This window comes from Callospermophilus lateralis, chromosome X, assembly GCF_048772815.1.
Source record: "Callospermophilus lateralis isolate mCalLat2 chromosome X, mCalLat2.hap1, whole genome shotgun sequence".
NCBI lineage: Eukaryota > Metazoa > Chordata > Mammalia > Rodentia > Sciuridae > Callospermophilus > Callospermophilus lateralis.
The window spans coordinates 69,117,504-69,132,003 of NC_135325.1; the positions used below are offsets into that span (position 1 = coordinate 69,117,504).

General features: G+C 37.8%; 1 protein-coding gene across 2 annotated transcripts; it reads left to right on the forward strand.

The window, feature by feature from the left end:
- Positions 1-6,867: 6,867 nt before the first annotated feature.
- Tspan6 (tetraspanin 6) lies at positions 6,868-13,794 on the forward strand. 2 transcript variants are annotated; one of them, XM_077106701.1, is made up of 8 exons: positions 6,868-7,218; positions 8,115-8,303; positions 8,603-8,677; positions 9,325-9,423; positions 9,786-9,920; positions 10,480-10,563; positions 12,451-12,571; positions 13,524-13,794. In XM_077106701.1, the coding sequence occupies exons 1-7, from the start codon at positions 7,132-7,134 to the stop codon at positions 12,517-12,519; spliced, it is 738 nt and encodes a 245-aa protein (XP_076962816.1). In that variant the 5' UTR covers positions 6,868-7,131; the 3' UTR covers positions 12,520-12,571; positions 13,524-13,794. The 2 variants fall into 2 exon arrangements, with proteins under 2 accessions (XP_076962816.1, XP_076962817.1); XM_077106702.1 differs by having other exon boundaries at positions 6,913-7,044.
- The last annotated feature ends 706 nt before the right edge of the window (positions 13,795-14,500 follow it).

The following is a 14,500-nucleotide window of genomic DNA, read 5'->3' on the forward strand; positions in this document are numbered from 1 at the left end:
TTAGGAATTGAACCCAGGGCCTCCCACATGACAGTCAAGCATTCTAGAACTGAGCTACCTCACTAATTTTACCATGCCTTTCTTGCCAGAAGAATCAAGACTGATTTTTCATATTAAGAATGGAGGAAAAGCATGCCTAGAGAAGCTTTTGTGGGATGATTTTAAGCAAATCTAAATGATATATGCAAGGCAAATTTGTAGCCATTGCTAAATAGTTACCAGTCATCTCTGATGGAGAGCTGTTTCTCTTAACTAAACAAGCTTTCTTCATCTTGATATTCAGTAATGAGATTATTCTTGAGTAGTACAGACTGGATCTTTACTTTCTTTCTTTCCTCAAAGTTAATATTTATATCCTCTTGAAAAATTAGTGGTTGTAGATGAAAAAATGTTTAACCATTGTTGAAAGGGTTTTTCTTCTATGTGTATAAACAAATTGGTAATTCCTTCTCAGTCATCAAGGGAAGAACTTTACTTAAAATCATACAAAGTTTAGTAACCAGCCTGAAACTATTTCATATCAAATTAATCACAAATACATATTGAATATGTGCCATGTGTTCAAAACTGTGACAGCAATAGAGTAACAGAAGACATGATCTTGACCTAATTCATTCAATAAATTTATCAAGCATCTACTGTGTCACACAGAGATGGTGAATATAATGGGGAACAAGACAAAATCCCTGACATCCTAATTAATTCAACAAATATTTGTTGAGCATTTGTTATGTGCCTCACATTGTTTTATGTGCTTGAGAGACATCAATGAACAAAATGTATAAAAATCCCTGCCTTTATGGAGTGGAGGAGACAGACATCAAGCAAAAATATTCTTAATTACAATTGTGTGTGTTCAGGAATCTTTATTGGTCATCTACTAGAAGGCAAGCATATGGGATACAGTAGTGAGAAAGGCATGTGTGATCCTTCATCTTATTTGAGCTTACTTTCAAGCTTCCCGATAATTTATGTTTAGTAGGGGTGAGAAGGGGGACACTGATAATTAGAAAACTATGGAACACTATACAGTAACAAAGTGCTAGAAGCTATAGTGTAGACTCAGGACTCTAGAAGGAGAGAGGAGGGAGGTGTCTGGGGAGTGGTGAACTTTGGTTTATTCTCAGGCAAAGAAATTGACATAGATAGGAGCTCCATTGTTAGATCAGAGTGGGAGGGGCCTTTGGGTAAGATGGTTCAAGGGAGTGAGAGGAAACAAAATTGAATAAATAGGATTGGGATAGAAGATTCAATTTAGAAGTTGATTCTGAATTCATATGTTAAGAAAAAGTAAATATAAGAAATGAGTGTGTGTGTGTGTGAGTGTGTGTGTGTGTGTGTGTGTGTGTGTGTGTGTGTGAGAAAGAGAGGGAGGGAGGGAGGGAGAGAGAATAGAATATGAGAGACAGAACAGGCAAAGCAATAAATTCTATCAGGGTTGTTTTCTTTCTAAAATAAACTTTCACTGGCTCCCTCTTGGCATAGAATACAGTCTGACCTTCTTAGCTTGGCATACCATATCCTTCACAAACAAACCCTATTTGTGTCCTCAACCTAGATTTAAACATTCATCTTGTGATTCCTCATTCTAGATACACTGATCTTTTTGCTCTTCCTTTCATGCTTTTGTGCCTTTGTACATATTTACTCTGTATTACCTTCCCTTCTTTCTTGGCCTGTTGAAATTGTATGCATCCTTTCTGCTGAGAAGGCTCCTCCAGCTCATCTAGGTCAGAGGTAGTTCACTTTGCCTGCCTTATCTCTAACAGCACACTGTGTGCATTTCAATTATAGAACTTGTTGTGCTTATGGTCATTTTTTTAAAATTTATCTTTGACCCCTAGTAAGCTGTGAGGTCCTAGAGGGCAAGGGCTTTGTTTTAGTCTTGTTCTTATTCTAAGTGCCCAACACAGAGATGCATAGGGCCTCAATCCCACTTAAAGCTAGAGGGAGTGAAACAAAGAAAGGTCAAAGAAGAAAGTGAAGTGGGGAGAATATGGAAATCATAGAGAGATAAATAGGATAAGTGATAGGAGAGGGACAGCATTCCTGTGAAGCACTGGGGAAAGTAATATGGAGAGATTATCTAAAACAAGTGGGGTTACTTTAAAATTTATTTTTACAGCAACTTCTATGTGTGTAGAATACATACTGTGAGGAAGTTAAAAAAAATCCCACCTATCTGTAGGGTTTGGATGGGAAGATAAGACAAAGACATAGACAAAATACATATTAAACTTATTAAATTTCTTAATGCTTGGTACCATTTTCAACTAATCTTAAAAGCAGTCAATAAAGTATTGTTTTTTAAAAAAATTACTAGATACAGAAACTGACTTACCTAGGTGAGATCTCAGCAAAGCTCAATGAGGCTTGACTGGAAACAACTTTGTCAGAAAACAGGTATTGATTGTAAAGTTTGATACCATTCAAAAAGGAGTTTTCATTTCTTTATGTCCCAAACTATATTATTATGAGTTTTGAAGAAGATGATATCAGGGATTGAAAGGTTTCATGGAGAATCTGAAAAGAGTAGATGAAAAAATGATCAAAATCTGGACACAGCAAGAGAAATTTCAGGGAAGGATAACAGGAACATACAAGAGACAATAGGAAATAAAGTATATATTGCTATTCAGGAAATTAATTTTTAATTGAGGACATGAATTAACTGATGAAAAGATAAGGTATCACATGATCATAACATAAAATATGGCATTTTCAGAAAATAAGGAAGAGGTACTTTGAAATTTCATAATAGGCACTTAGCCAAAGAGTAATTGGAGAGATGCTAGAAAAGGGAATAGAAAATTAAAGTTTATTATGTGTGTTTATGAAAAGTTATTATGTGAATAAGAGATAAAATGTATTCTGAGTGAAATGGCAGATGCCTTTTTACTGGTTCCTAACACACAGAGTAGGAATGTCTCAAGATCTCATCTAGCAGCTCAACTTAATTTTCCAGTTTTATGATAGTGTGATATTGGGGTGTCTTAAACACTTAGTTTTTAATTTGATTTAAATAATCAGTCCTTGAGTAACTACTGTGCAGGTACCTCTAGAGACCAGCCAAGACCTTAATGAGCAATGAACTCAATAGGGATTGGCTAAGCACCCAATGAGCTCATCAATTGAGCATTATGTCCTAGAGTGTTCAGGAGGGTATAAAAGAAAGTGCAGGAGCCCTGCCACACTGGCTCTTCTGTAGTTTCTGAACATCTAGACAGCAGGATGTAGAGTAGGTAAGTAGAAATGTAAAGCAGGTACTATAGTGATTGATTAAAGGTCTGAATTAGAGTGAGTGTTGGTCAAACTATGAGTGCTGATGTTAGAGAAAGAGGTGGGGTGTGGGAAGGGAATATTCTCACTTAGTTGGGGTGAAGATGGACATTGAGTAGAGGGAAAAATTGGGTTTGGGTGGGCAGGGAGTAGGGAACAAGCCTTGCTTATTGAGGGGATAATCATATTGTCTTGGTATGGAACAAAAAATTCATACTGGAAAAGTGGGGAATAGGTTAAGAGTGTGTTGTGGGGGTGTTTAGAAGGGGTGGAAGGTCGGAGTGGCACAAGAGAGGTCTGAATTTAAAAGCAAAATATTGTTTGTCATTTCCCTTGCCTGATGTCTGCCAAAGAAAGCCATTTAAACCTAATCATGAAGGTTACAGGAAGTTAATGGGGAAGGGACACAAATCTCTAGTAAATGTTGAATTGTGTTATTCGAGTGAAGGCAAGAGTAAACCTCAGCAAACTTCCCAAGAGCAAGTCAGAATTGGGGTAATCATGAAGTTACTTATGCTTCAGGGGCTCCAAAGAGCCCTTGTTTGTGGCTAAATGTCTGAGCAACAGCAGTCTTTGTTCGGTTATTCTGAGCCAAGATAGCTGTACAACAGCTGCCATGTCTCATCAGAGAGTAGGCCCTATTTCTGATGAAGGAAACAGACACAGGCTGAGCTTAGACCTAGGGAAGCTACTTAGTCTCTTTAAACCTGTATCTTCACCTGTAAAATGAGGGCAGTAGCATTGCTGATCTCATAATAGAGCTTTTGTGATGTGTTCACACGGTAACCAGTATCAAGTGCTTAGCAACCGTGGTTGGTACATAGTTAATGCTCACTATTACAGTTATTATTAATATTTTAAGAAAAAATTATCTTATGGACTATAGAAACACTTTTTAAATTGCCTTAGATGAAATTATCCCTTTGGTTTGGGTTTTGACCTGGACATTGGCTTAGGTTTGAACTGAACTTCTGAGTTTGGTGGCATGGCAGAGGTGGGAGGTGAGGGGGACTGGGTGTAGCAGTGTGGGAGGCATTAGTGCAAGGTGTTGTGGCCATAGGAATATTAATTTCCAAGTCAGTCTCTGGTTTAATTTGGCAAGGATGTTGTTCAAACAAAGCAGCGTTGTGAGTGGCAGAGGAAGGGTGAGGAGAAAAGTCAACACATTCTTGGAAATAAGATGTGGCTTTTGCTTTTAGCAATTTTGTTTTTCTGTCAGCCACAGAAATATTTCTTTGCTCTCAGGCGCAAAGTGAAAACCCTTTCCAGGACATGGTACAAACCTAAGCTTCAAAAGAAACTTTCTTTTTAAGATGCAGTTAGCAAGACTTCTTTGGATACTTGGTTTTAGTACAAGGATACCTCATAGGATGTGTGTGTGTGTGTGTGTGTGTGTGTGTGTGAGATTTATCCATTCTTTGTGTTAGGCCTTTCTAATTTTAGGATAAAGACTGAAAGTGCAATAATTCACTCTCCAATAGTTGTTCCTTGGACCTTAGTTGTCTGGCAAGATGTTATAGGAGCTGGTCCTAGGTCAATATTCAAAGCAACAGTGAAGCTCTGTGTGACCAAATCAATGGAATTTTCCTGTTTTCTGGTTATGTGGTATATGTTTAAAGCAAAATTTCAAGCATAAAAAATTTGGGCATCCACCTCTACTCCATGAAAAGAGGACTTTTTGCAATTGCAGAGCAGTAAATGGCTCCTTGTGATGTGAATGATGATGTCAATGATGATGAGATCGGATGGATGGGGAACTGATAATGCCTTCTAACCTCACTGCTCTAGAGATAACATACGTTTATTTGACATCCAGTTTCTGCCCTCAAAGAACTTACACTTTGGTTGAGAAATCAGACATTAACACAATTCTGTGCAATAACAATATAGATCAATATGTTAACAATACATACTGAAACTTGAAAGTACATACATGATTTAAGACGAAAAACGACTTCACTTTCATACTTTAAACGACATGATTTACTAGGGATGTCCATTTATAAAACTTCAATGCTCTGTTTCACTGAATGGATAGAGGAACATATTTGTGTTAGTTTCAACTCAGATTTCCTAGGGGTAACTGTATTTTCCTATATAAGGATATATTTTTATAGAGGAAGCAGAAAGGCCTAAGAAAGTTTCATGAAGTGTATATTTTCTACTAAACTGAAAATTGAGTGTTTTAGAATTTATTTATTTTTTGTTGGTACATTTTAATCATACATAAAAGTGGGATTCATTGTGACACGTTCATACACATACATGATGTAATTTGGTTAATCTCATTACCCAGTACCACCTCTTTTCCCCCTATTCCCTCTTTTACTCACTGGTCTCCTTTCTATTTTCATGACACTGTCCCTTTTCTTTTTCCCTTTTTTTCTCTCTAGCTTCCACATGAGAGAAAACATTTGGCCCTTGACTGTTTAGCATTATGCTCTCCAGTTCCATCTATTTTCCTGCAAAAGATATTTCTTTCTTCTTTATGGCTGAATAAAACTCTATTGTTTGTGTGTGTGTGTGTGTGTGTGTGTGTGTGTGTATAAAATCACATTTTCTTTATTCATTTGTCAGTTGATGGACATCTGTACTGGTTCTATAACTTGGCTATTGTGAATTGTCTTGCTGTAAAGTGGTATACATGTATTGCTATAGCATGCTGACTTTAATTCTTTTAGATAAATACCAAGAAATTTATCTAAGTTGGACCCATATGGTGGTTCCATTCCTAGTGTTTTGAGAAACCTCCATAATGATTTTCAAAATAGTTGTACTAATTTACAGTCTTACAAAACACCCCAAAACCAAATGTAATAAGCATCTGTTAAAATAGAAGCAGCAGCCTGGATTAGAAAGCACAGGAATCTCTAGTTTTGACTGTGATATTAGCTTTGTGACATTAGGTTTTAATCTCTGTGATCAGTTGGTTCTTAATGGGAAGAATCAGGGGGCTGGAATACACAGTGCTTTTCACTAACATTTCAGAGGGGCCTCACATTTACCTGGCATTCTCTGTAGTACCCTCCCTTTTTATAAGTTTACAGTTAGTGGCTGAATTCTGTGTTCCTTAGTGACTCACCTCAACCTTCCAATGACTTAGGGGACGAGAAAGCAGTGGGATAATGGAGGTTTGCTAACTCCTGAAGGACATTTTGAAATTATTGTCTTTTAATACTTAGCTTTGGAATTCTTTCAAAAAGTGATAATTTCCTTCCACTTATTATCACTCCCTCAATAAAACAATGTTCTTAAATCAAGAGCAAAATTGAGGAGTAAAATCAGCCTGATTTCACCAGAAGTTCACTTTTTGTCTAAACAAATGCTTCTGTATGTATTGCTTGGCAATCTGCTTGTTTTTGTTTGGAAATATATTTCTTGTGGGTATTTTCCCACGTAATAACGTTCTTATATAGTTTCTAACCTTTCTTATTCTTTTGTTTTTCCTTCTAGGGGCAGCAGTGGCCAGGGAGGCCGAATCATAAAGCACTGCGGGCGGTGCTGACGATACAAACAATATGAGGAAGTTATAAGGGCGGGAGAGAGGTGGGGGGTGGCGGGTAAGATTCTTCGGGAGGAAAAAAAATCGAAGCAAGTTCCACTGAAGATCTAAGATATTTCTGACACTAGAACCTTTGTGTACAGTTTTCGGTAACCTTCGGCAGGGGGTGCTCGGAAATCGTCGCCACTTTCCGGACAGCCTCCCTCACCTCACCCTCTAGAAAATCCTACAGTGTTTCCGGCTCTTCTCAGTTGCAGACGCTCGTAAGTTTCCGGAGAAATTCGGGGACTCAGAGTCTCGTTCGCTCTGTTCGATCGCCTGGTGCGGTGGTGCAGGGTCTCGGGATAGACATGGCGTCCCCGTCTCGGAGACTGCAGACTAAACCAGTCATTACTTGTTTCAAGAGCGTTCTCTTGATCTACACTTTCATCTTCTGGGTGAGAGACGGAAGCGTCCAGGCACTGTCCGGGATTCCGGGCTTAGATGTGGGTGTGTGTGTGTGTGACCCTGAGTGGAGGGAACTCAGGTCGAGGATGGGGTGGGGTTTGAGCGATTGTCGCTTTTGGGACCCCCGGCGCTGGCGACTAGTAGCTGGGCATCGAGTCTGCACCGGGGTCACGGTAAGGGAAGGGTGAGCTGGGACACAGACGTTCTGAGTTCGCAGTTCGAAGCGCGAGGCGAGGAAGGGAGTTAAACCGCCAGAGCACGCGAAGGGGTGTCCATGAACATTTGGAGAGGCAAGACTAGCCCGGCCAGTTTGAGGGCACGCTTGCCTACTAGTGTCTTTCTTTTCACTGCTTCGTAAGAGGGGAGTGTTTCTCACAGGTAAGTATAGTCTGGCTCCACTCCCGCCAATCTATTCTTGGATTTGCTTTTGTATACTATCCCTTTGTAATCCTGTTCAACCCTAAACTAGAGAGATCTTTTAATAGAGAGTGGGGATGGGGGAGGTTTCTGGAACTCAAAAACACGTTTTGTTTTTTTTTATTCCCCTCCAGGAAGGTTTTCTTCTTTAAGACTGGAGTAAGAGGGTTAAGGAAGTTTTCATTCCTCAGGCAAATATACCATGAGCTTGTTTTTACAACAATAAAACTGATGAATTTAAAGAATTTGGACAAGATGCTTTACCTATGGCCTACATTGATGGGAAGATCCCCTTCATACCCTCATCCACCCTCCCCACTTGTCTGCCATATTCCAGCTACAATGCTTGGGCCATCAGACTGCTAAATTAGTTCTCACACCCATTGTGTCTTAAGTACTTCCTGGTTTGTGATTTGAAAATGCTAATGTATACAGTGCCTAACTTTCTATTCTCTGATTTCTCATGTAGATCACTGGTGTTATCCTTCTTGCTGTTGGCATTTGGGGCAAGGTGAGCCTGGAAAATTATTTTTCACTTTTAAATGAGAAGGCCACCAACGTCCCCTTCGTGCTCATCGGCACAGGCACTGTCATTATTCTTTTGGGCACCTTTGGCTGTTTTGCTACCTGCCGAGCTTCTGCATGGATGCTGAAACTGGTGAGCCCTTGTTTTCAGTAAAATTGATTCTTGACTTTAGAAAAGTCTTAATATGTTGTGGACTTTGTTTCTTGGAACTGGCCACAGCCCTTTACAATTTTCCTTATGAAAATTTGCCAAGTAACAGTTCTCCACTCCAATTTCCACTTTCAAAGTAGATATTTTGATACTGTTTCCCCTGCCCTTTTCAATAAAAATATGCTGAACTGACTGAGAAGAATATTTTCCCCCTTTGCCTCCCTTTGCAGCTGTAATAAATCTTATTTATGCTGACTTGGACTTTCTTTCTTATCCCACAGTATGCAATGTTTCTGACTCTCATTTTTTTGGTCGAACTGGTTGCTGCCATCGTAGGATTTGTTTTCAGACATGAGGTAAACGTGAGTTAGGGAATCTTAAATCTAGTAAAATGTATCCTCTAGAGAATAAAAATGGATTAGGTAGCAGAATTAACTTAAAGCTACATTTAAACCTTGTTTTCAATCTGTAGCCTACAATAATGGCTTTCTAGTAAAAATTTTGGCCCACTCTTATTGATTTTATAAATGAAAACTTAGAAAATTGTAGACTGACAATCATCAAAAGAAAATTAAAGGTACCTGGGGTTGCTATGAAATCATTCAGTGAATAGCAAAAGTTCATTAGAGTGTCTAACAAACAGTACATTTTCCCAAATTAGGTTTTGTAGCTTCATTCCATAGTCCTCAAATTTATAGTCAGTTTAAAGTGGAGAAAATTAGGGGTGTGGGGTGTGGAATAGACAGTACAGAGCTGTCACTTGGATAAATAAATTATCTCACATCCCACAACACTTTGAAATTGTCATGGTTATTGTCTTACATTGTGATGTTTTTGCTTAGTGTCCCCTCAGCTATACTATATTCCCTAAGAAGACAGGACTAGATGATGGAAGTTAATTATTATACATCAAAGATACATGCAAGAATTTCCTATTTGACCCTAGAAATCAAAAGAACTTTCTAGAATATTTGTTTACTGGCATTGTGTTTTTTTGCTATAGATTAAGAACAGCTTTAAGACTAATTATGAGAAAGCTTTAAAGCAGTACAACTCGACGGGAGATTATAGAAGTGAAGCAGTAGACAAGATCCAAAGTACGGTAAGTTGGTTATAGGTGGTGGATTCTAAAGAGGGGAATAAATCCTATGTTGCCTCAGAGAAAAGGATAGTCAGTCAACTATGTTGTTCACTTGAAATATAGACTCTTCTCACTTGTGTACATGTTTTTTTCCCTTCCCACCTACATCATAGACAAATACTGTTAGTGCCTACTATAGCAGGAAAGTAAGGTGAGTCCAAAATTATGCTTGGTGTTAGAACCAAGTAGAATCTCTTGAATCAATTGAGGTGAGAGACCATTGAATACAATAAATGTTGTTTTGAGCACAAATTGCATTAGAAGATGATGTCAGGCTTGACTCCCAAGTTGTAATATGAACTATGTTTTGTTGGGTTTTTCAGTTGCATTGTTGCGGTGTCACCGATTATAATGATTGGAAAGATACTAAATATTACATAGAAACAGGATTTCCCAAGAGTTGCTGTAAACTTGAAGATTGTTCTCCACAAAAAGATGCAGATAAAGTAAACAATGAAGTAAGGAATCTTTTTTTTTTTTTTTGGTATAAGGGAACCCCCAGGGTTGCTTAAACACTGAGCCACATCTGCAGCCCTTTTTATTTTTTTTTATTTTGGGACAAGATCTTCCTAAGTTGTTTAGGGCCCTTTCTTAGTTGGTGAGGCTGGCTTTGAACTCACAATCTTCTTGCCACAGCCTCCTGAGCTGTTGGGATTACTGGTATGCACCACCATGCCCCCTGCAAGGAGCCATTTAGAATTAATTTGACAATATTTGAGGGCTTAATACAGAGTTGATGCAATATTTAATTTTTGCTCACATTAATATACATAATCTGAAGTAGGCAGGCAGGTGATGACTTGATTTCATGCAATAAGCAAGTAATACTTTCAAAGTTATAATTGATAAGTGGAAATAGTTGATATTGAGAACATACACAGGAAAAGAGATTTCAATAAAAATGATAGGCTAATAGTAGTTAAAGCTCATCTTTCTGCAAAAGCTATATGATCAAAGTATTATATAGAAAAATAGATTACTTGTGTTGTACTTAATGATCCTTCCCCCTCCCATTAGGGTTGTTTTATAAAGGTGATGACCATTATAGAGTCAGAAATGGGAGTTGTTGCAGGAATTTCCTTTGGAGTTGCTTGCTTCCAGGTAAGTCTCCTCATTCCTTAGGAAATATTTCATTCCTCTGTAGGTATAAACTAGAAGATTTTCACTTTTAATGCTTGAAGGTTTTGCTTTAGGGGCCTGGATAGTGGGAGCAATGTAAGAGAAATGACATTTTTTTTTTAAAAAAATTCAGCCATCTAGTATAAAAATCCTTTATTTTTTTTGTGGTAGAGTGGACTTGTTTTGTATACATAATATTTTAGTCAGCTTTTTCACTGCTGTGACTAAAAGATCTGACAAGAACAACTGTACAGGAGGAAAGGCTTATCTGGGGGCTCACAGTTTCAGAGATCTCAGTCCATAGATAGCAGGCTCTATTCCTCATGGCTTGAGGTGTGAGGCAGAACATCATGGCAAAAGAATATGGCAAAGGGAAGCAGCTCACATGATGATCAGAGAGCAGAGAGAGAGACTCCACTTGTCAGATACAAAATATACCCCAAAGGCACCCCCCCGCCCCCCCCAGGGACCCACCTCCTCTAGGCACACCCTTACCTGTCTTCTGTTACCATTCAGTGAATCCCATCAGAGGATGAGTTCACTGATTGGGTTAAGGCTCTCATATCAAAATTATTTCTCCTATAAAACTTCTTGCATTGACTCATGCATGAGCTATCAGGGGACATCTCACATCCAAACCATAACACATAGTATTGATTTTGATTTGTGATTGGGTCATTCTTTTTTTAATTTTTAAAATTTTTTAGCTGTAGATGCACACAATGTCTTTATTTTTATTTATATGTGGTGCTGAGGATCAAACCCAGTGCTTCATGCATGCGAGGCAAGCACTCTACCACTGAGCTACAACCCCAGCCCTGATTGTGTCATTCTTTAGGTTTGTTTTATTTAAGGAGGGACTGTATCTTGTATCTTAGGTTTTTCTTCACAACTTTCCACAAGTACAGAGTTGTCTACATTTTTATTATCATTACCATGGCTTTTGTTGTTCCAAGGCATGAACTGTTGTTTCAGTGACATCTCAGTTAACAAACATGAGATGGATAGGAACCTTGTTTTTCTTTTAGCAATCATTCAAGATTCTAAAAACATCAGGATTTTTCCTGGATTGCAGCTACCCTAGTGTGAGTAGCATATAAGTTCCAGCCTATGAAAATTAAGATCACACAACTCCACATTCAATATGTGCCTATTTTTTTTGTGGACATTATGTTTTAGGTTGAGTTGTCTTTCCTAAGTATGCTTCTTGCTGTAGCATGAAAAAATTGTGTTGTGGCTTAAATTGTTTTTTTAGGGCATGGAATTTTTGTCCCTTATATTCAACATTCTAAAAATAAAGACTAATCCAAGGGTAGTCCTAATATATTTATAAAGTAGCATGTAGAACTATCTAAATCTGTACTAATAACAGAAGCCAGTGGCCTGTTTTGAGCACTTCTAATTATTAAATAAAATCAAAATCTCAGCTACTCTGGCCCCAAAGTGCTCAGTAACCATACAGAGCAAGTGGCTACTATATTGAACAACACGAATATTATTCTAGAACATTTACATTATCACAGCACTGCTTTTCAAGAAAATCAATGCCCTCATCAATGGAGGTTTTACTTGATAAGATGCTTATTCTAAGCCATATCCTTATTTTTTCCCTGGTAATCACTGATGGTTACTTCAGAACTCATAACTCCTGAATTTTCCTTCAGTGCCAGTTGTGAAATTCTGGGTCACAGTAGCAGTAAAACTTATGTTCTTTGAATGTGATTTAGAGTCTGTAGAACATCAAAAATAACTATAAAAACTCAAAAAATTGTTGGTGAATTAAAAGTGAAAGAATAATACATCTGTATGCTGAGATCTTCAAGCTCTCTCATGTATGTGTGTTTAATATTGTTTGTATTCTCTTTTCAGCTAGTTGGAATCTTTCTAGCCTATTACCTCTCTCGTGCCATAACAAATAACCAGTATGAGATAGTGTGAACAAAACAAACGAACAAAAAAGAACAAGGGCTTATTTCTCTGCAACTTAAAGGTACGTTCATTTTGGTTCTCAGCTCTGTTAGCACTGATGTTTAATCCAGCATGTGCATGTATTGCATGGACTGAGTTTGCCAATGTCTTGTCCAGTAGCATATTCCAGTCTTGCTGATGCTGTGTGAGCCCTGCATTAGGTAAGTTAGTTCTGTATATGCAAAGGCCTAGCCAGAAAAGAAGAACCTAGCTTGTTCTGTGTATGCTTTCTGTGTTTATGCAACAGAAGAACTCCTATTACATATTTACATGCACATTGCAACCTAAAGATCATAAGTAGTCAATCCTCTTTCTCACATATTTCAACCTAAGAGTGGAGAAAAACAGAAAATCCCAATAGTGACTTTATTCATGAGATTCCCTGGCAAGTGCACTCTGCTCTTGACCCTTGGCCAATATTGGTACTTCTTTCTCTAGTTTTCATTCACCACAGTCTTTTTTTTTTTCCCCAGCACATTTTTTTTTTTTTTTGTACTGGGGATTGAACCCAGGGGCACTCAACCACTGAGCCACATCCCCAGCCATTTTTTTGTATTTTATTTAGAGACAGGTTCTCAATGAAGTTGCTTAGGGCCTCGCCTCTCCTGTGTCTGCCTCCCAAGCCACTGGGATTACAGGCATGGGCCACTGCGCCTGGCTCACCACAGTCTTAATCAATGCTTCCAAGTGTTGCTTTCTTGGTAAAGAGATGTTTTTGGTTGACTATTATTAGGAGCCATAAATTATCAGATTTTGAGGAAAATAAAATATTGTGATAATTGTTGGCTGAATGAATCCCTAAGGTACCCTTCACATTGTAATTGAGCCACTGACAAGGAATAGATGAGATCTTCATTAGGGGGAATAGATTAGAATGTGGGCAAATAAATACAGATTTAACATTGAGGTAACAAATGAATGCAGGTATTAAAACTTAGGTTATAAGTAAATTAACTTTTTTTCTTTAATTTTAGGATATTTAGGTTCCCCTGTGAATTATAAAATCGCCTGGTTGGAAGACTGACATCACTAGTTACCAGTAGGCTGAAAAACTACACCAGTAGATTGAAAAACTACATCAGTAGACTGAAAAACTATACCAGTAGACTGATTCAATCAAGATGTTTGTTCAGTATGTTCTAAGTCCACTTTCTGTCCCATGATGTCTCATTCATGTTAGATCTTTGAAACCCTGTATCTCTCTGAAACACTGGAAGAGCTAGTAAATTGTAAAATGAAGTAAAACTATGTTTCTCTTGACTTTCTTTCTCAGAATGTAGCCTTTAAAAGGCACTGTGTAATTGCTATTTTGATACATTGTAATCGAGGGAAACTTGACCCCTCTGAATTTGCTAATTGATGTAGTTTGATTGAAAATTGATGTCTCTGAACTGGTCCCTTCCCAGCCAAGGTTATTTGGTTTTATTGTGTAATTTACACCAAGAAAGTTAAATGTTCCATTAGTCTCTGATCTGCTGATAGGCAGAGGGTCATACTATATACTTTAATTCCAGCTAGTCATTGGATAGAACCTATCATTGCAGTTCCTTGGGTCTGAAGCAGTGAAACTAAAAGGTACTACCTATGTTCAATGATACATAAGAGTTCAGCATACAATCTATATTTTTTGCCTCCAAATTATGGTATTTATACATGTGTTTATACTTTCCCTATTGTTTGAAAGGGTCCAATTATTACTTTAGTGGTGCTAGAATTTGTATTTTCCTTACAGACTCAAAGGACCTTTTCATTAACTCTAGCTAAAATTTCTTTACCAGGTTGATATGACTTAACTGTCAATGTTATGGTCAACTTTAATAGTCTTAGTTTTGGTTGTGTCCTTGGTTAATAAATATAGATATTTCACTTAAATATTGTTGTCCTCTAAAAGAGTTGTGTTAACTTTTAGAAAATCTTCTGGGATGGTTGTTTTCCACTGAGAAAGTGAAGG